The sequence below is a fragment of the Erythrolamprus reginae genome, chromosome 1 (genome assembly GCF_031021105.1).
Source record: "Erythrolamprus reginae isolate rEryReg1 chromosome 1, rEryReg1.hap1, whole genome shotgun sequence".
Lineage (NCBI taxonomy): Eukaryota > Metazoa > Chordata > Lepidosauria > Squamata > Dipsadidae > Erythrolamprus > Erythrolamprus reginae.
Genome location: NC_091950.1, coordinates 401,869,636 through 401,891,699, shown reverse-complemented (window position 1 = coordinate 401,891,699; position 22,064 = coordinate 401,869,636). Strand labels below are relative to the sequence as shown.

Sequence of the window (22,064 nt, the reverse complement as noted above, 5' to 3'; positions counted from 1 at the left end):
AGTGGACTTGTAACTCCTCCTCTTATTAAACTGGACTCTTCAGTGCTAGAGCTGCTGCCCCACCAGTAGTTAGTCCTGGATTAGCCAGCTAAAACAACCAAATGTGAAAGAATTAATGTTTGTGATTTGCTGGAGACACTGGAGGATTAAAGCTGTAAAAAACAGAGGTTAGATGTTAGTTAGAAGCAGACTTTCCTGGAAGCAGCACTGTTTCACTCTAAAGAAGCGTTATTTCCTGGCCAAAAGCTTCCCCATAATTGTCCAAAGAATTAAAGTTCCAGCAGATACAGTAGACTAACTGTATGCATTAACTACAGTCCCAAATCAGGATATACAGTATATAATTTAAGTATTATAATTTCAAGCCTATTAAATTGGCTGAAAGAATCACTGATCTAAATCACAGGATCTTGAATAAAGGCTCAGTACAAAGGCACAGTGGAAATATCCTGGATCAGGCATACCTTGATTGTATTGAATAAAGCAATTAAATGAATGAATAGACTATATACTGAATATACTGGGGATGGCATGAAATCAGTTAGATTGGTGGTGTGTATTTACACTTGCAACCCTTCTCTGGATATTGGTATGTGTAAAACTGCCCTCAGTAACTCCAGTTGCAGTCAGGCTTCCCATATACCTCAGCCCATTTGTTCTGCAGCCGGCAAGGCTTTCCTAAAGTAAAGTGACCATATTATAACCTCGGTAAGCAGGACACCATTGCGGGGGGGGGGGGGGACGGGACCCATGGACAGATGACTTATTTGTGTGTGTGTGAAGAAGCCTGCCAGCTATTTCCAGGGGGAAGAAATATAAGAAGGGACCGTTACAGCAGAAGCCACCTTGGGAACCCAGAAGCGCAGCGGAAGGAAAGGTCCAAAACAAACCAAAGAGAAAACCGAAGAAACAGGTTAAGGGGCATTTTGAAATCTGTAGGATTGCTTATCTTTTTAAACAACCCCAAAGTGAAGCCACTCCCAACTGCTGGAGCAGATGTGGGAAGGTGACTGCGGGGGAAGGGGGGACAAAAAAGAGGGACGGGCAATGACGTGGGTCACAGCGGTTACCATAGAAACTCACCAACGGGTGTGTTGACTTTGGCCACCATTTTGTCCACCCTGCCACGATCCCTGAAAGGGAGGTGGGAGGGAGTGACATCTGGGTAGTCTTCAAAGGATTCCAGTGCTTGCCTCTGAAGGGGCTGGGTCTACAAATCCCAGAATTCCTTGCTGAAGATGCTGAGGGGCCTCTTTGGGAAGCATAGATGTGGCCGGCACTGAGCTGGCAAGTAAGGTGACCAGACATCCTGTTTCTAAAAAATTGGGACTTTTTAAAAACGCTGCAGGATGCGAGACAAATTGCTCAAAAGCGGGACTGTCCCACCAAAAACAGGCTGAGATATGCAAGGCCTGGTTGCAACTATCTGAAGGTAAATACTGTAATAAGGCAGGTCCACTTCCGTTTTGTTTATGAATTTCCGATAGGCCCGTTGGGCCATTTTTCACTATCCCCAGGCTTCCGGAGGCTTTCCTAAACTCTGGGGAGAGTGAAAAACAGCCCAATGGGCCTACTGGAAGCTTCAGTGAGTCCTATGCACATGCATGTGGTGGGGGGAGCAGATGGGGAAGAGCATTGCATTATGGGCGTGGGCACACTATTGCGGGTGCGTGCTCCCAAGTCAAAAAAGGTTCGCCATCACTGACCTAGTACATGCACCTCAGACTCATTCTTAACTTTTTAGATTCCACTTGAGTTTCCATTACTTTTTTACATTGCAGGCCAGTTTAGAGATCTCTAAAGATGGTATACAAATAATATCTTTATTCTGAATGTATCAAAGATTTCCACTAAAGCTAGGCTTACAGTACTGTTATGATCCACAATGTTGAGAAATAATCTCTCTCTGTTGGGCTGGATCCAAATTAATGGCTAATCAATACTGCAAGGTGTGCCCAAATTGCTTAGACAGTCTGGACCTATATTAAATTGCCCCCAATTGCAGGGTGATGGGAAGTCGATTTAGTTGTTTTGCTCAACATAGATTTAAGCCTAAGGAACTCATTTAATGCTTTGAGAGTGTTTGGTATACAATAACGATTAAAGTATCTGTCTAGAAACCAGGAGACTGTGAGTTCTAGTCCCGCCTTAAACACAAAGCCAGGTGGGTGACTTTAGGCCAGTGATATCCTCCCAGCCCTGGGAAGAATGGCAAGCAACTTCTGAAATCTTTTCAAGAAAACTTCAGAAACATCCAGGCAGTCGCTTAATGTCAATACTGACTCAAAGGCGTCACTTTCAGAAATAGAGAGTTAGAGAGTAATTTTCGTATTAAAAAGGAGTGGAAGAGAAAATAATTCTTTATACCACTTCAAAACTTACCTCTGTTTGCAATGTTTTGCCCTTACTAACCATGAAAATAAATCAGTCAGAGATCATGGAATCGGCATTATGTCATAGTGGCAGATTTAATTTCGCATGTGATAAAATCACACAGGAGGACCACGTTTCCTGTTTTTTGAAATTCAAAACATTTCACCCTTTTGACAAATTGTCACTAAAGCATGGAGACAGAGAAATTTCCCAGGGGGCAGTTTTTAAAATATGTGAAAAAGGTAGCCCTCTTTTCATCCAGTCCTCTAATCTTAGAGGACAAGAAAAAGTCCCATTCTTCCCATCTGCAGCCAGATAAACTTCTCCTGAGGTCGAAACGTGAAGTTGAAGCAATACCCTGTGGAGAACATGAAATGTGTGAGGAAGATAGGAGAGTTTAGAAGGAAACCAACTTGTTTCATCAACACCAAACCCATCTTTAATTTTCTCAGCCATTAGATACCAATCAAAGCAACACTTGAACTATTAGATGTACTAATCTTCCTAGCTTCATTATTAATGAGACAAGAGAGAGAGAAACAGAAGTGGTAAAGCATAGCACTATAAAGCTTCACAAAGTGATGGATTCAAGGACACACAGCAGGTTTCTGATGGAAGGGAATGTTACCATGGTAACCCAGCCCTGCAGCTATGGGCTTCACTTGAAGTTTCTTCAGGAAGAACCTTGAAAGAGGAAGGGAAAGGAGAGATTTGCATCTTTAACCATTTGGGGAGCAAAGCAGAAGGCAGCAAAAAAAAAAGTGGGAAACTGGTAGGTGAAGGGAGTTACATTTGCATAAGAATAATGGACACAATAGAGCTCAGTTATCTTTTAGATTTGACTAAAGGTTTTTTTCATCAATCTATGAAATCGAACTTCTTCCAATAATGAGTTTGAGGGAGTAGTGATTATTAAGGAAATAACAAGGAAGCGGCTTTTAAAATATTTTGCATTGTAGGTGTCGTGTATGCAGTAAACTTGTGAAACAAAATATTTCATTTACTTATGTATAAGCTATATGTCACCCATCTGCCCAATAAGTGGCTTATATTATAGTATTTGATTAGAAAAACTCCCAAATTCCTTGATAATAACCTATGTGTTTATAAAGTGCTGGTGGCAACTTGAGAGAAAGAAGAGGCAGAGGGGAGTGAAGTTAATTTTAAGGCACACTTCTCCAGTCTGATTTCCTCCAACTATGCTGAAGCAAAAAATCCCATTTATCCTAGTCACTCTGACGGGTTAGTAGGATTTTCAGTTGGAGAGATGTGGAGTAGTCCAAGTTTGGAAAGGCAATTAAAAGAATTATAACACACCTCCCATTGTGAGTGAATGAATTAGCTTTACATTTAACTTTAGTTTGACTCATGATTTGCTTCTGGGTAACTTGGGGGGCAGGAACCTAGAAAGAAGAAGGAAAAGCAGACAGAATGACTCTCTGTAATAACCATCTCGGAAATTTGGGCCCCTGAATATGTTTCCTGTGTATATTCTATAGAGAAACACAACTGACAGGTTAATGCAAAAAATCAAGGTCTATTAGACATTTCAGACAGAAGCTTTTAAGACAGGGTTTTTCAACCTTAGATACTTGAAGATATGTGTACTTTTTCTTTTTCTTTTAAGGAATAGAGAACTTAGTACATTGCAGGTAGTCTTCAATTTACAATCAGGCATTTAGCCACTGTTCAAAGTTACAACAGCACTGAGAAAAGTAACATACAACTCATTCTCTCACTTATGATCATTACAGCATCCCCAAAATTACATCATCCAAATTCAGGTGCTTGGTGGCTATTATTTACAAGGGTTACAAGAGTTGTAGTGTGTTGGGGTCATATGATCACAATTTGTGACCTTACCAGCCAACTTCCAACAAGCAAAGTCAATGGGGGGAGCTGGATTTGCTTAACAACGGTGAGATTCTCTTAGCTGATGTGATTCACTTAACAGCTCTTGTAGAAAAGATCATATAATTGGGCATAATTAGGGGTGGGCGACTGCCCGGACAGGAGAAAACACAATGGGATAGTGAAAATGAACTTCTACCCCCATCGGTGGGCTATGAGACGGAACGCTAAATTGTGCTTGCCGCTGCGGCTTGTAAGTTCTTGCGGGAGCATCGTGATTTTACCCACTGTGGAGGTAGCAAAATCGGGCACGGAGCCGCAGGTAAAACCTTGCTGAAACACAGGCACAATTTTACTATCTCCATAGGTGCAGCAGCAAAATTGTGCTGGTCCCGCAAGAACTTCCAAGCTGCAGCGGCAAGCGCAGTTTAGTGTTCCGGCTTGTAGCCCACTGCTGCCCACCCCAGAGCACCCAGTTTGAAAGATGTGGAAAGAAAATGCAGGGAGTCCTGCATAAGCCATGCCCACAGTGTGGTAGTAAAACTTTTGGTAGCCCTTCACTGGGCATAACCCACTTAGCAACTGTCCTGTTTAACAAAAAAAAAAAAAAGTGGTTCCAATTGTGGTTATAAGTCGAAAACTATCTGTATGCCAGGCAAAGCAAAAGCTTTTCTAGGCAAAAAACTCAATAGACATGCAGGAACAACCCTTGGACTCAAATACACATACAAACTGTGAACATAACCAGGTTTGGGGCTGACTGCTCTATGGAGTTAGACAGTATACCAGAGGCAAGTTCTAGATAAAAGTGAAAAAAGATAAAACCTTTAGTTATCTCTTCTGCTGGAAACTCTAATCTCCTTTACCCCAATAGATGTCTGAATGTGTCTCAAGTCCCCAATGCCTCTTCTTCCCCTGTAGATGCCTATGTTTCCATGCTATCTTTCAGAGATGAAATTTTTTAAAATGCTAAATAATTTAAATAAAAATGTTTCCATCAATGCCAATATTATATGTAAGTGCAATACATTATGAAAATGTTATACAAATTTCTGAAATTATAAGATGGTAACATTCATTTCACAGGACTTCATCTTTACTTGTTTAGTCTCAATACTAGTTGAACTTTAATTCTGAAACCGCTCATAATGTTTATTTTCGGAACTCTTTCTATTTTATTTTATTTTATTATGTTATTATTTTATCAAATTTCTAAACGGCCCATCTCACCTAAGTGATTAGGCAGTTTTCAAACAATATTTTATTAATGCTGAGATAATGTTATCAATCTTTTAGAATATTTTTCCCTATGAAGCAGGTATGTAAATCTGTTTCCAGTGAAATCTGTGAGTGTTAGGCATATGTTGCATTATTACCTCTGGGAAGATAGATGTTTGGATAATACAGATCAAGACATTTTAAAATCGTTAGATAGGACCAGATTTCTGAAAATTTCAGAGAATGCCTTAATTTTTCTGAAATCAGTTTGCATTTGTACATTTTGCAAGTTCTCAGATCAGCAATTATCTGCCACGAACTCTACAAGCATTTTATTTTATTTTTCATTTTTTAAAATTCTACATTCTGTTTAAAAAAGAATTCTATGAAACCCAAAATTAACAAATTTTGGCCCACATGTTCAAGGGCTTGTCTGAGAATCTAATATGGAAAATCTAATATTTACCTAGTGATTCTTCTAGGCTCCATGAAACTTGGAGAATCACGCCTTCTCTTTCTGATGGGGGAGTAGCTGCGGGAACGTCGTCGGGCACGGTTTGGTTCTGTGTCACTATGACGTGTTCGTGGCTCATTGTCCTTCTCTCTAATTGTTAAAAAAAACAACCACATTTAAATGCTACTTCCATACAAAATTAAGATACTCTGTACTTGAGGAGTTCAGATTATGAGATTATGGTCATCCTGGGCTATGTGTTGAAGTAAAACAATCAAGTTCCCATCAGGCCTAGAAACGAACCCACACTGTAACCCACATATAATATTTATTTTACATACTTATGTATGGTCTGTGTCTAAATATCTCTCCTTGCTTATAAAATATTAATGTTAAAACTGCACTGCAGAAGGCAGATATTCTTCTATTACCTGAATTGAAAAAGCAATTTATTTCTGAAAAAAACAAAAAGAAAACCAATCTACCAACCTACCAATATCTTTAAAAAGCAGCATTTTAATAGATTTTAATCTTAAATAGACCCAATGAAAATGGTACAAGAGTGTGTAAATCAAGAACTCTTTCAACTCTTTACAGGTTCTGCAATGGCAGACTGCAGAAATAAAGAAACTGAGCAGATGCTTTGGTGTCGTAATAAAGTTTAATTTAATTATTGAATTTCATTAGATAAAAATTCATTGAGTTTTGGTAGACCACAATGTATTGAACTCGTCTCTAATTCACTCTAGAACCATTGTTCCCTTCCCCTGCATTGTGATGGAAAGTAATGGCCCAGTTCCCCAGGAAGGTCGGGGTGCATTCCAGAGGAATAAGACATAACTCAGTTAAGATAGCTTGTATGAGAGAAAAGGGGAATTAATTATTATTATTAGCTCCTTCCTAATAGTTTTCAGAGTATATGTGTGATGTAGACAGTAGGGTACTTCAGTTAGGCAAGATTTTGTGTATAGATATGGAACAATAACGAAATCTGTTCGGAAGAACCACCACATAACTTCCTTGGTTTTGAGGCCTGACACAGCTCTTAATTTACACCAGAACAGCAATAGGGTGTCTTCTTAATGGACCATAACCCACCGCAGATGAGAATGAAACTCACCGGAAGGGCTCTGTTAAAAACTGCAATTACCATTGTTTTTGCCATTCTGCAAATTGAGAGGAACAGAACAGAGTAGACCAGAATATTTATATTTTGAACCAAGTAATATGTGTACATGTATTAACCATGGCTTGGAAGAAGCATCATAAAGAGTCCTACATTTGTTCCTCAGTTTGTTGCATACACAAAATGCACAATTGTTAAAAGCAATGGTGACTTCCTCATCATTTTATATACTTTAAATCAAGAAATTTTAAAATCAATGAAAAGATATGTATTATAAATGTCCCTAAATTTCTCAGGCAAGAACTATCACTTTCCCCACCTTGCTAGAAGTAGGGACTGCAGCCCCCATACCTGCTGCCTGTTGTTTTTTTCTGTGATCCTGATCGAGTCCTGCTGCGTCCAGCTCTCTTCTCCCGAGATCGGGATCGGGATTTTGATGGAGACCGGCTGGAGCTCCAGGAACTACTTCGAGACAGACTCCTCTTTCGTTCAGAGTTGTGTCTGGAGTGTTTGGTTGAAGTCGGAGAACAACTATGTGGTCTTCCCCGGTGATGCCTCTCTTTTGCCCTAAAATATACAGTGGATTAAAATTTAAATGGCCTCAAGATCAGATCCATGCAAAGATGGACACAAAATATGCCAACTTTTAAGGACCTAGGAAAAGCTTGCTGGATTAGAATGCAGATCTATCTAATTCAGCTCCTACTTCCTGTAGTTGCCACAGCAGTTCTCCTGATTTGCAACCTTATAAGTTTTCATTTATTGAATCTGGAAGTTCAATTTTGTGATGGTCAAAAGCAGCTGATAATCTAAATTAGTTATTCCTTATATTACTCCAGCTCAATTACTCTTGCATATTTTCTCAGATGCTGAATGTGTCAGCAAAAAAGAGATTGCTCTTTAGATTTATCTATCCTCATCTGATGGTTTCATATATGTTGCGATGCAAATTTAAAATATTGGTTGTTGGAGCCTCAACACAACCTGGAAAGTACCAATGTGGAAAGTTTGCATTGGATTTGTTTTAGAAGAGATAAAAATTCAAGTACAGTAGTACCTCGTGATACGAACCCCTCGTCATACGAACTTTTCGAGATATGAACCTGGGGTTCGGAATATTTTTGCCTCTTCTTACAAACTTTTTTTGCCTTACGAACCCGCCATGGCGAATGCCGAACCTGGAAGTTCGGCAAAAGTTCGGGTTCGGGTTCAGGTTCAGGTTCGGGAGGCCGCTGAGAAGCGCCGCCGCCCAGCTGTCACCTTTTTAAACAGCTGGAGGACTTCTCGGCGTTCTCCTGAATGCCGAACCCAAATGCCCTGGAGCTGTCAGCCAGTCAGGAGGCTCAAACGGAGGTGGGGAATCCCAATAGGGAATTACAGGGGTGGAGCTTTGATGTTATGAAGATGTCCTTCCTGGCTGGCTGAAACGTGGACTCCAGGTAGGACGTCTTCGTGACGTCAAAGCTCCGCCCCTGGAATTTCCTATTGGGATTCCCCACCTCCATTTGAGCCTCCCGATTTTTTTGCCGATTTTTTTTTTGCTTGCACACATTAATCGGCTTTACATTGTTTCCTATGGGAAACATTGTTTCGGCTTACAAACTTTTCACCTTACGAACCTCCTCCCAGAACCAATTAAGTTCGTAAGACGAGGTATCACTGTACAGATATCTTATTATCTGTATATGCCGCTTGTTTCACTCATACTAAATGCTTTCCAAGGAACTTATATGAATTCTACTAACTTTGTGAACAAAATTGGACATCTTATTTAAATAAATCCTTAGGGTATTTATATGGTCATTAGAATGGTCACCCAATGGCCACTGAATTCCCATGAAAGGAAAAGCCAGTTGTGGCATTCTCTATTGATCTCTTCCATAGAAAGACATGGGTCATCGTGTCAGAACAGGTATGGAAAGAAGGTGGTCAACAGGACCTGTGAACAGCTATTTCCTCTTTCGATTCTGCCTGTTTCTTTGATTTATAGGTCTTTTGAATCTGATCAATGACCAAAGTAAAGCACATTGGTTTTGAATAGGCATCCTACAGATGGCTATAACGACTGTGGAAAAATTAATGGAAAAGAGACTTGTAGAAATCCTTTGCAGTGTTCTCAGGATGGAAGTGTCTGTAGGATATACTGTAAGCTATTGGTCATACAGTCAGACAACGGTTCAGACTGGATTTGACACTTTTGTCCACCTACTGAGTCCTTCCAAGAACTTGGTATAAGCAGATGTTGTTTGATGATGATGTAAATATTCTTAAAGGATGTAAACTTATTATTATTAATATTATTATTGATCATCACAGAGTCAGCCAAATGTTCAGTCTGGGTTTAGCATTTTTGTTACCTATCGAGTCCTTACGAAGGATCTGGGATAGGCAGATCTGGATGTTTGATGGTGTTACAGATATTGTGGCAGGATGGAAGCTGTTCCCAGCATTTGCAAATGACTGGTGGCAAATTTGTCAAGTTGTTTTGGGATTGTACCCAAGATGTCTCTTAGTATTGGTACTACCCTTGCTTGCCTTTGCCATAGTCATTCTATTTCTATTTTAGGTCTTTGTATTTTGTTAACTTCTTCACTTCTTTCTTGTCTACTTTTACTATTACTATTACTATTGCTATTAGTAGTAGTAGTAGTAGTAGTAGTAGTAGTAGTAGTAGTAGATTGAATGTTCAATTTGATTCACAGTCTGAGACTAGTAAATAACCAGATTCCTAAACAATGACCTAAGAGCTTATTATTATTATTTCAGAGAAGATGAGCCAATGAACATGTTGGATAGAGAGGATGGAGACAGTGAAGAAGCCTGTATCTTGTTTGTGGTCTTGATGGGAATTTCTCACTGGCAGCTGAAAACATAGGACAGTCAAAAATGTCAGCAGGTATGATAGCCACATACGTATCACCAAACAGGGAGACAAAGAACATACATATTTATATAAAAGTGCAAATGCTAATTTTTATGAATAGATTCAAATGTGGAAAGAATGAAGTCTGTCACACCATCACCCATTCCATTGTGCTACTGGAAAAGCCAAGTCACATCTCTCCATTGATCTCATGAATGTCTCTTTATAAAGGTATTTTATCGATGATGGGTTGCTACCAGTACGGGCCACACCATAGCTCCGGTAGTGAAAATGGAGCTGTACACGCAGCTCTTGGTGGCCGGCGGGCACAAATGCATGTGCAAGTGAGATTTTGTTTCTGCATATGCATAGGAAGCAAAATCTCGTGAGGGGACACGACGTACGTGAGATTTCTGTGATTTTTTGCTTCCACACATGTGTGGAAACAAACAAAGTTGCTAAAATCGTTCTCTTGTCCACGTCCCCTTGTGAGATTTTGCTTCCTGCACATGCACAGAAGCAAAATCTCACTCGGACACGCACGTCCACCGGCCACCCAGAGCTGCATGCAGAGCGCACCGGTTGCGGTGGTAAGTAGGAACCCCCGCCTGTATTTTATCATAGTGCCAGAATTAGGGAGAGATGGAACTAAAAGTCAAGAGAGCTCTAAAACGAATACTATGTAAGGACAACCAAAAAAAGCATACCTAATAAAAAACAGAGTGAGGAAAAGGCAGTCAAGCAATCTAACTTTGTATTGATAATTAAGCTGTTAACACATTTTCTAAATTTATGTTCAGCTTTCAAGTTGAAATTAAATTCTTAGAAAAATGGAAAATTCCTTTATAAAGCTATTCAAATTCAATGTTTGAGTGGATAGAGCTGTTTCCATCAGCAGGATGTGGAGCAGAATTTTATCATCTGGTTTGTGAAGAACAGGAAGAAAACACAATATTTCAGGATTTACAGGATACCTACTATGCTTTCTGGGGAACTTTTATCTTAGGATGGCTGAGATATATCCCAGTGTAGATGCAGGATATTATCCTGCAAGTGGTAGTACACAATTTTTATCTTTATAATAATATAAATTATTATAATTTAAATTTAAACCTATCTTACTGTGGTGATTGATCACGTGACCCATATATCTTGAAAATCTGCTGTCCAAAATGTCATTGTGGGAGGGACACTGAAAATCTCATCTCAGTTTCTATTATTCTTTATCTTTGAACCAAGCTTGTTCTGGCCATTGCTCCAAATAATCTGGTGGCTTTAAAACAGGATAGATGGTACTTTACATAAATTCCTTTCAAAGGGAATTTTTAAAAGTTTAAGAATTGTAATCAATCCTCACATTTTTTCAAAACAGATGGGTTTTTTATTTTTGGGGTCTAGATTACATCACATCTATTCTTTTGCAAATTTGTACTGAATCCAGGAATGTGACTTATGCAACAAACATTTGCTCAACTCAAAATATTGGCTGTCAAAAGCTACCCATTAGCTACTGAGATACAGCTAAACTCAATCCCAGATAGAATCTAATCCAAGGAAAGTATTTCTGACTACAGAGTTGGATGCTTGAATTCAACTATTCATTCATGCACTGAACTAGTCATACATGCACCACAATCTTTGGCTCTTACGTTTTCAGATGTACCCTGTGGTTCTTTTCTGCCCCGGTTGTTGCGTGGTATTGATGTGAATAGGTAGACCCTTCTGAGTCACTGCTATATCCTGTATGGCTGACCGACCAGGATGATTCCTTGCTTGCGGAGGTTTTGGCCCTGCGACGCCCTTTGCGCTTGTGTTTTGATGTGGATCTGGTGTGGCGCCTGTGGGAGGGTTTGTCTCCTCCAGAGCATCTCCCTGGGGACGTGGACCTCCGGGGGGTCTTGGCCCCATGTTTGTTCCCCCTGCTTTCTTTGGCGTGGAGCAATAGGGTTTCGGTCTTTATGTGCCCTTTGGCTGAAGGCGACAGGGAGCCCAACCTCTGGCAGAATGAAAAAAAGGGAGCAAGCAGGAGGGGGGAAAAGAAAGAAAAAGGAGAGGAGAGGTTTTTAAAAGACACCCCCCACCAACAAGGAAAGCTGCAGTTCACAACAGCAATGCACAATGATTGAATAAGGCAGGCTACACAGAAACTACTCTGCACCTCGATCCCCTGTTCAATCTCTCGTCCTTAAACAACGCAGCTCATGCAAATCTCTGGCATGCAAAACAGAAAATGAACCAAAACCAAATGTAAATAGGAGGGAAAGTTCAATCGGGAGGAAGGAATCACCTTGGAAAAATGAAATTACATGATATATAATTTTTGTAATGATTTTAAACGATATTTAAAAAGAGAGAAAGGGGAGGATATGGATGAGGGAATATTAAGGGATGAAGAAAGGATTAGAAGCAGGGGTCCAAGTGTGGGGTTGGATTAAAAAAATAAATTTATTTGTTGATAGCCAATTGAGGAGTAGAAGAGACGACAGAAGTATGGGGAGGAACATGGTGGTATAAATGATGGAAGGGGAAAGGGATGGTTGGGGGGGGGGGGGGAAACAAATTTTAAATTAAAAGGAAACTCCACAAATGTAATCAGTACTAAAAATAAACAAAGAAAAGTTTCTGAACTCTTCCTGGGTTTTGAACTTTGTGCAGAGTCTCCACCAGCGTTCTATTCTCTTTTATTTCTCTTTAAATTTCACTTTATAATACTTTTGTTAAATTACCACTTTTTTAAGTCCCTCTTGGTTAACGTCCACTTACCAAGAAAGTGGCATTTCCTCCTTTAGTAGGTAAGGTATGAAGAGAAGGGAAAAGTTGGGCAATATAAGTGAATCATTAGATTGACAAAAATGCAAGAGAGAAAGAGAGATAAAGAAAGAGAGAGAGAGAGAGAGAGAGATAAAGAGAGAAGAGAAATAAAAAAAACAAAACCACCCTTGTCTCCTAGGGCCTTGCAGCAAACAATTAGGGAAAGGAGGGAAATAATCTCTTTGTTCCTCTCTCTGGGTAAATTGTCAGAACTGGACTTCTGTTTGGCTCCTTAAAAAAAGAAACATCCACCAAGAATTGGACTTTGTGCCTTGACTTTCTTCCCATGGAGAAGCAATGACAACATGGGGGTAATGAGGATTTATTTATTGATTTGGAGAGTTGAATGTGATCAGTATGTTATTAGCACAACCCAACAAATTATGTGGTTTCCATCCAGATTTGGAATCTGAGAAATTTATAAACCCCAGACCTGAAGCAGGAAGCCCACCTTCATCTTTGTCTGCTGATGATTTGAAGCAATTTCTCTCCTTATCCTGATGTTTCATTCTGTCTCTGATCCTGAGCAACCAGGCCTCCTGATTCAGAATTCCTCTACTATCAACAGCCATGCAGACTGGGGATATTGAAAATTGTGCATTGAAAGGATACCATACTGGTGACATCCATTCAATTCTGCCATTAGCTTTGGCTAACACCAGGTGTCTTTTGAGAAATGTTTCAGAAGAACAGCAGTGTTCCTTCATTTCTCCCTTTCACCTACTCTAGTTCAATTATAGATTAATGGATTTTCCTTTCTTAACAGAAGAAAATCTTTCCCTTCACTGCTGCATTACCCCTTTTAAGTTTAGTCATTGGAAAATTAGCCATGGGATTAATATGAAAACATGTAGTTTAGGAGATGGGTTTTCCTCCCATAAACAAAAGGTATATAGCCATAACAGATATTTCTTGTTGTAAGAAATAACCATTGTGATACAGAAAAGCTTAACATGGATTCTCTGCTATTTCAGAATTCCATCACTGTATATAATGCATCAAGATAGAAGAAGTTAGGCTGACAGAGACAATTACCAAATCTATTATTATGGTAAACCAGCATAAACAGAGATCATTACATTCTCTGTTCTTCAAGCATTTATAAGCTTTTTTAAAAACTAGTATTAGCATAATAGGAAACCCTGATCATTGTAATTTCCTCTCCCATCACAGAACAGTTTCAAAAATCCCCCCATTAGAATCCGCCCCCCATAGAACCAATGTAAATTTTCCTTGAACAACCAAATGGCAGAATGCAACTGGATCAGATAACAATTTTTTTTTCCTAAAAAGTTTAATGGTTTGCTCAAATTCTTTCAACAAACATGGTAAGGTAGCCTTCAAATTTCTGAATCCCAGTTGTACTTTGCCTCAGTTGTGTTAAGCTGGGTGGGCCTACAAATACTGATTTGCTTCCTTATACTAATGAAATACACTGTGCAATGCCTTATTCCCACTAAAACAAAGCCTTGTTTTCCATGTTTCTGGTTAGTTTTTCCAGTCAGCGAAATGAAAACAGTAATAAGCTTACACATGGTGCTTTTCTTAATATGGTGCTTTCCAATGGTCCTGCTGGATGGGCAAAATGAAAGTTGCGTTCCAGCACATCTGGAGGGCATCAGGTTAGGCAAGGCTGACTTATACACATCATGATGCTGATAGGAACTCCTTATGGCTTCTCTTGGCCAGAAAAGGCCTTCGCATTATTATCAAGGTTATTTCAAATTGGAATTAAAAACAAGTATGGGCTTAGTAGTACTACAAATACACAACAGAGACTATCTGGAAATGTCTCTATTACTTGGCATTCTATGGAGATGTTCTACCTCTGAATTATTCTTACAGAAGATCAAAATAATAGGCACCAGTGAGCATTTTGATTCTGAAGAGTCTGGTGCTTTTGTTAAGGAGCTAGACCAGAAACAGGGAGACTGTGCATTCTAGTCCTGCCTTAAGCATGGGAATGGACTAAATAAAATTCTTTTTCAGCCCAACTCACCTATCAGGATAGTTGTACCTATCAGAATAATTCTTGCGAGCGAAATACAAAGATAGGTGGGATATATCTCAATGAATAAATACATTTCCCACTTCTGAAGTCTGCCAGATGCCCTTGGACAAGTATATTATTCGGCTAAATTTTATTAGTAAAGATGTTTACCAATATACCTTGTTCAGAAGTTATAGCTAGAAAATGACTCTTTAGTGGGCAATCAAAGGGAACCTTAAAGATGATTATAAGGTGGATAGTGAAGGAATGAGGCATTTTACAAAGATTGAAATTATTCACTATCTAGTAATCAATATAAACATAGACAACCAGCATTCTCTTGTTATTATTGCAGGTAAAAGAGTTATTACAAGGATATATAGTTTCCAAGATGTTTGGTATTTATCTTAAAAATGGATATTATATTTCCCAAGATACAAATTTGGGATATTATGTTATAGGGGCAAAGACTCTGGAAAGCAATGAGGCAGAGCTTCTGCGGTTTGTAGTACTGTCAAAGCATTATGACTTTGCATATCCATACACAAAAGCAGAAAATTATGAACTTAATGCTTTTTCATTTCTCTTACAGTAAGAGAACTAAAACAATAATGGGCAAAATGGCATTAAGCTTTGTGAAGTGCTACGTATTTACAACAAAAATGAGGAATGCTACCTACTAAGCTTCTACCTGCTATTTTTAGGGTCAAAAATATAATTATTTTTAACTCAAAAGAAGTTCTATTTTGCATCTGTTAGGCCAACTAAGAATTCCAGGATCAGGAAGTTGACAAAATATTTTGGAAAAAGCCATGGCAATCCATTTTTGTGATGCTGACAAGAAACTACATGTCACAAAGGTGTTTTTTCAGAAGGTTTCTTAAGCCCCGAAGAAGCTTCTTGGATAAGAAACGAAACTCTTTGAAAGAAAAAACAAGAAAGTCCAGTTGCCTCCTGAAAAAGCATCTTTGGGACAACCATGACTTGAATGACTGAGTATCGCTATAGATTTAAGAAACAGCATGCGTAGTATCAGCAGACATTGATCTTGACTCAAGGGCATCTTTTCTTTTCTATTTTTTCATCAAAAATGACTTGTTTTTTAAGGCTTCAGAAAGTTAAAGTTTGGGAAATAGCTTGAGAATATCACCTCTCCAAAAACAAAAAAATCCAGGCCACCAAATCTTTAGCTCTTTTGGCTAAGGATGTAGGTGCAATAGACTATGAGAAATACCTGGAGAAATCTCAGAGGCTGGATATGGGAAAGTGGAGAAACTCAGAAGAAAGGAAGGGACTTCTCCATGTGTTTCTGTGATAGGCATATGACCACTGCAACTTCTCCAGTAGAGAAAACTACTAACCTCAGTGAAATTCTGGGGATACATACAGAAAAATTCAGCACTTTTTGCCATATCTTCAAAAATATTAATGTCCAAGATCTGTGCTCATGTTCATCATACAGAACTCAAAACATTCTTGGCACAGGATTTGTAATGTTTGGTTTTTAAGTCACATTAAGTGTGAATGTATAAATTATATTTTAAAAGATATTTAAGGAATGAGGGCTCTCTAGATTCTTTCTTCATGTTCTACCAATATTATAATTCTATGTGATGCTAATATAACTGTGTAATCTCAGATAGTCTATCCTAGTCTGGTGAGATACAGAAAGATATGTTGATGAGGTACAATTCTGAACATGACTTGATAGCTCCATTTGATACAGGATGTAGTACAACATTTTTAGAAAATGCCAGGTTGGAAATTTTTAAGCCAAAAGATTATTTGTGTAGTCCTTCAACATTTCACTGATAGAAATAAGGAACCACATTCATGTATTTGAAATTCTTTCACAAAGAACATCCATACTCATAAAGCATTACTGCATTATTCTTGATATACCAATATTATCCATTTTTTCTTTCTCTCTTTCTTTTATTCTTGTTTAACTTTCAAGTGTAACATTTATATTTAACTCATAGTATATCTTTAACTGATGATTGCTAAAAATGTCCTTAAAGATCTTCAGCAAGGGAGAGTCCACATCCTCTGAATAATTGGTTCCATTTTCAATGATTTTATCTTCAATAGTTTCCTTTTACTGTAATTGAAATTTTCTTTCGCTAACTTAAACCCTCTCCTAAAATCTGCCTCAAGGAACATGTTTCTATTTTTTGGTGATAGTCCTTCAAAAATCTACTTAGCAGTACTTCTCAAGCTTGGCAACTTGAAAATGTGTGGACTTCAACTCCTAGAATTTCTCAGCTAGCCCATGTCAGCTGGGGAATTCTGAGACTTGAAGTCCACACATCTTCAAATTGTCAAGGTTGGAAAATACTGCAGTAGAGAGTTAACATATAGACAATTGCTGTTTTTTCTCCCTTTAATATTTACTTGTTTCCATATACTTAACTATCTGCTTTAAATCCTCCAAAAAAAGGAATTAAATAATAATTACTGGGGCAGCAAATGGATCTTAATAATTCTGAAGCATTATAAAATATATATACCATGGATCTCGCTGGAAGTAAAATAAAATATTTCACTGCCAGTTGATCTCTAATGGTACAAGTGCTGCTAATTATGATGGATTTCCATTAGTCCTTTCCTTGGGTGTGCGGGTGGGGAAACAGAGTAGGTAATGATATATTTGAAGGGTCTCTTCCACCTTTTTTAAAAAAAAATAAACTTGTAAACGAAACCTGTTTATGATATTCGGTGGTCTAAAACTGCTCCATTAAATAGCAGGAGTAATGCTTCTATTTTCTAAAATGTCCTGTCATAGACATGTCGGGCTTGTTGAAAATTAAAGGAAGATAGAAGACACTTTTCCCTACTTTTTCAGAGTTGACTTGTAAAAATCTGGGGAAAGGGAATGGAACTTTAAAAATAGTTATACAGTTTGCATGCATATATGAAGAGGAAAAATATCCTCTAACTAATCCCAAAAGAAAAATGATTTGAAAACTGGAACATTGGGAAAGGATTGGAAAGCCTTTAGCAAGCTTGTCAGGATATGAAAGGAATCTCTTTCTCTTGGGCTCTGTAAATTTCAATCATTTGAATTACTGTATATTCAGTTGGCAAAAACATGTATATCATGTCCCAAAGTCGGTTGCAGAGTTGGCTGTAAGATGGGCAGCTATATGAATGTTTTAAGGTCAAATCAAAAAGGTCAAAATGGCTTTGGCTGCAAAAGGACATGTCTAAACATTGCCCTTTGTTTTTGGGTTGCTGGATCTAAGGAGCTCCACTGGTTAACATCAGGGGGCTGGTCAATGGCAATCCTGCTGAGGGTTCGACCTGGGCTCAGCTAGTGGCCAATCTACCTCTTCCGAGCATGCCCAACTAAATCTCAAGAGAGTTAGCAATCCTTCTAAAATGTATATACCTACCAGTGAGGCACGCTATGGAGGCTTCAGCATGAACAAGAAAACAAAAGGAAATCAGTATATGTCATTCTGAAAAGTTAGCATTTCCACCACCAAACTAGCACCACCATGAGCTCAGGCAACAGTCTTTAACTCTTTCAAATTGTTAAGTACGTACTGGAATTGGGATGGTGATTGTGAAAACCATCTGATTCAGGCCAGAAAGGGCAGGAGGCACAGAGATGATATAGTTGTTTTCTACGTACCTATAAAGTATGCACTTTGACTATTTGGTCCCAATATTGGATCAAATATTATTTTTCCATGATGGATTTGTCTTGTATTCTGCTCCAGAAGGATTACATTTGTTAGATCATGATGGAAAAACCGACCAAGAAGTGGTGAGCAGATTGTTCTTTCTGTTCTATATGTAATTATTCTAATATGAGTTAATTAACTAGACAATTGGGGTAATATATCCATCCTTTCCAAGCCCTGTTTCATTATGCAGGGCTTTGGCCTCAAATTGTTTTTGTGCTCAGTTGTGACATTTCTGGATTTTCTCTGACATGCATGGGGGATCCCAATACCACAAGCAGTTCCAATCTTTCTGTGCTTTTTAACCTGAGTTGAAGTGCTGTTTTGATAGACTGCAAAATGCTTTAAGCTTAGTTGATAAAAAGAGCTTATTAAAAGGTTGTGCTTGTGTGTAGGATCATTTGAGAAATGGTCCCCATGTCAGTGACCTATTTTGCAGGAACCTCCAATAATCCTTAGCTTTCTGGACATTTCTTGATGCAAGTCAGACTTGCTTCATTACAAATGTCCCTTGCAATAAACAGCACAAGATGGAAAAGCAAGAGGGGGGGGTCTGATTTGAACCAGGAAAATAGGAGGCTTATAAGCATGCACTAAATGGAGCAAATTAATTTATCCCCAGAAAAATAATTGGAAGCATTATGGAATATGAAACTCAAAATCCATTAGTGTGTGTGTGCGCATTTTTGACCCAATTCAGATGTTTAGGTATTTCATATTAGGTCAATTGACTGCAGAAAGTCAATATCAGAAACAGATCTTGAAATCTACCACGTAGCTCAAGCTTTCTGGCATTCAAGATTTTCTATGATTAAGATTTGGGTGATAATGGTATTTGCTTTACTGTGCAGCAAATGCTTAATTTCTGCTGCTGCTTCCCAAAATATGGACCATGACAGCCTAGAAAAACTTGGCAAGAACCCTATAGGGTTACTGTTGATATACCTGAGGATAAGGGACTGAGGAATTCTTGTTCGGATATCAGGACAAAAAGGTATAGCAAAGAGGATGGAGGATTATTCTTTGGGATAGATTGAGGGCCAATCCCACTAGTTGCCTTACCTTAATCTTTCCCAATCCAGTACCCTCCAGATCCGTTGGGTTTCCACCAAAGCTAAATCCAGAGGACATTAGTTTGGGGAAGGCTGCTTTATCCCTAAGCAAAGCTAAGGAGGAGAAAAACCTGAGTATATGAAAGGATGACCAAGTAAACTTTACAGGAGAAGAAAAATGGATATAATTTTAGGTACCTTTTGAGGTAATTGGCTATGGAATGGATGTAGAAGCCTCCCCCTCTCAAAAAAAAATCCTTATTGATTATGGACCTTTATAACGTGTTGTTTTTCTGAATGAAAAGAGTTTAAAGTCCAGAGAAAAACACCTGATTTAGGTCAAGGACGTTTAGAGCTGGCTATCCTTTCCACTATTTTCAATGCTATTTTAAAACTCTGTATGTTTTAGAGCTAGTCATGTCCCTTTTCTTAAGATAATTCAAAATATATGGGACAAAATGGAGAGGAATTAGAGGGAAGGAGGGATGATTTCCTAGGCTGGCCATATAGGAATGAGTGAGAGAGCAAACCACCAGAGAAGTTGCTTTCCTACACTGTTTGACAATGACTTCCCAAGAAGAAAAAAGTAATCTAAAGGCTTATTTTGTTGTAAACATTTCTGAAAGTTGCATCAGAGTCACATCTAGTCAATGGAGTCACTCCAAAATAGTGTTATTCTAGTCATATGCTGACATTTATCTTATTCTTCTAGTTTATAACTTCTTTTAACTTTCCATGAAGTGATATCCTATGAAATCTAGCCCAACTTGGAACCTGATCAGGAGCCACCATTAAATACAAATAAATGTTTGTGGCAAACTAAAAATGTATACAGTCAGTCCTCATTTAGCAACTACCTTATTTAACAACCATCTGCAGTTATGATGGCGACAAGAGTAACTTTATGACCAATCCTCACATTTACAACCTTCCCAGTCTGTAGAACAAAGGAAAGCAGAAGTAACATACTCGAGATTTCATTTAGTGACTACTTCAGCTATTGTTGCCAATTGCGGTCCCAAACAAGGACTACCTGTATTGTAATTCATTATCAAATCCTGTCTAGGCAATATCTTAAGATTATTAAGGTTGTTAAAATTATTCTTGCTTCCCTTGGTTTTGGTATAAATAGAAACCTTTATGTTTCTGAATTGTGTACAGTATACAAAGTTGTGATTACTACTGTATATTTGGAATTATCTTTTTTTACAGTGTCTGTAAAAAAGTCAGTAACCACTAAATCAGTATATAAATACAATGGTGAGGATTCTATGGATAGTCCCTCTATTTAAGGATTCTTTAATGGGGATCATTAAATGACTTATGTTTAATCAGCCATATTAAAAATCATACTTAAACCACACAGAGGAAATCAAATCAGCTGACATAATTATACCATTTATGAAAACAAACACAAGATTGAAGAGCTGAAAACACACAGAAATGCATTCTAACAATATAACATTTTTTTAAAAAAAGAAAGAAAGAAAAAACACGGGGAAAAAGAAAAGCATGATTTTGTAGCTGTTTAAAAAAATACAATGAAAATTGTACAGAGCCACCAAAAAGAGACAAGCGTAAGGATAGAGAAAGAAGGAGAGAAAGAATGAAAGAGAGATACAGAGAGAGAAAGAAATAGAAAGACAGAAAAATAACATTTAATCAAACTACGGTGCTTTTCAACAGGCTGATCTGTAGAAGTGAACGTGCGGAGGGAGAAAAATACCTACCTTCTGTTTGATCAGGAATGCAATAATAAAAAAAGAAACAATAATCTCCACATTTGGAGGGCAGAATGGGAAAAAGACAATGACTCTTTAGTAATGCACTTCAGACCCCTTTGCTTTTCTATGAGTTTTCTTTTGACTCAGCTTTTTTTTTTTGATTCATCAAGGTAAACATATTTTTTGCTATGTATGTATTTACCAATTGTCTAAATAGCACAGCCATTGGGAAATAAAATTTTAAAAAGTTACTATGTAACATTTAAAAATTTTAATGGAAAGAAAAAGTCCCAATAGCATGCGAGAGAAGCAGCAGATGAAAGCAGAAAATATCAAGGTTTAAGGCTCTCTTTGTAATGAGGAATAGGCCAAAAGTGATTTTCCTCAAAAGATGGAGGCATTATATATGGTGACCATGAGGGAAAGATATAAAGGGGGTGGGGGAGGCGCAATGAGAAAGGGCAGGGCAGTGAATGGAGCGAAAGAAAGAGGTGTAATGGAGGCCCACTAGTGTAAAAAGTTTGCATGAACATTGAAAGGATTTGTTTATAAGGGGAGTCAACATCTCTTGGAGTTTAATAGAGTTTTAGTTCTGTATCTACCTCTCAAGATGTTCTAATTGGTGTTCCAGACCGAATTGGATGATTCTGGGATAGGTGAGCAGCTATATCTCATTTGTCTTTTCTTCCTTTCAAATATGTTCACCTATACTTTTATATCTTTTCTTCTATTCTTTTATTTACTTATATCATTACATATCTTTCTCTTCAATGTGTATTATGTATTGGACAAAATAAATAAATAAAAATAAATAATAATAAATAAATAATATTGCTCATTTTATTTTATAACTTGAAAACCTGCCAAAAACATCAGCTCAGAGAAGTTCTACCAAGGATGGATAAAGGGTGGC

General features: G+C 38.1%; 1 protein-coding gene across 1 annotated transcript in view; it reads right to left on the bottom strand.

The window, feature by feature from the left end:
* Window positions 1-2,297: 2,297 nt before the first annotated feature.
* Window positions 2,298-22,064, bottom strand: part of SRRM3 (serine/arginine repetitive matrix 3) — an 86,624-nt gene continuing 66,857 nt past the window's right edge. The window contains exons 11-14 of the mRNA XM_070742349.1: window positions 11,535-11,881; window positions 7,374-7,589; window positions 5,909-6,046; window positions 2,298-2,731 (exon numbers count right to left, since the gene is read on the bottom strand). Of these exons, the coding sequence (XP_070598450.1) occupies window positions 2,536-2,731; window positions 5,909-6,046; window positions 7,374-7,589; window positions 11,535-11,881 (897 nt within the window). The 3' untranslated portion in view covers window positions 2,298-2,535. The remainder of the gene's footprint in view (window positions 2,732-5,908; window positions 6,047-7,373; window positions 7,590-11,534; window positions 11,882-22,064) is intronic.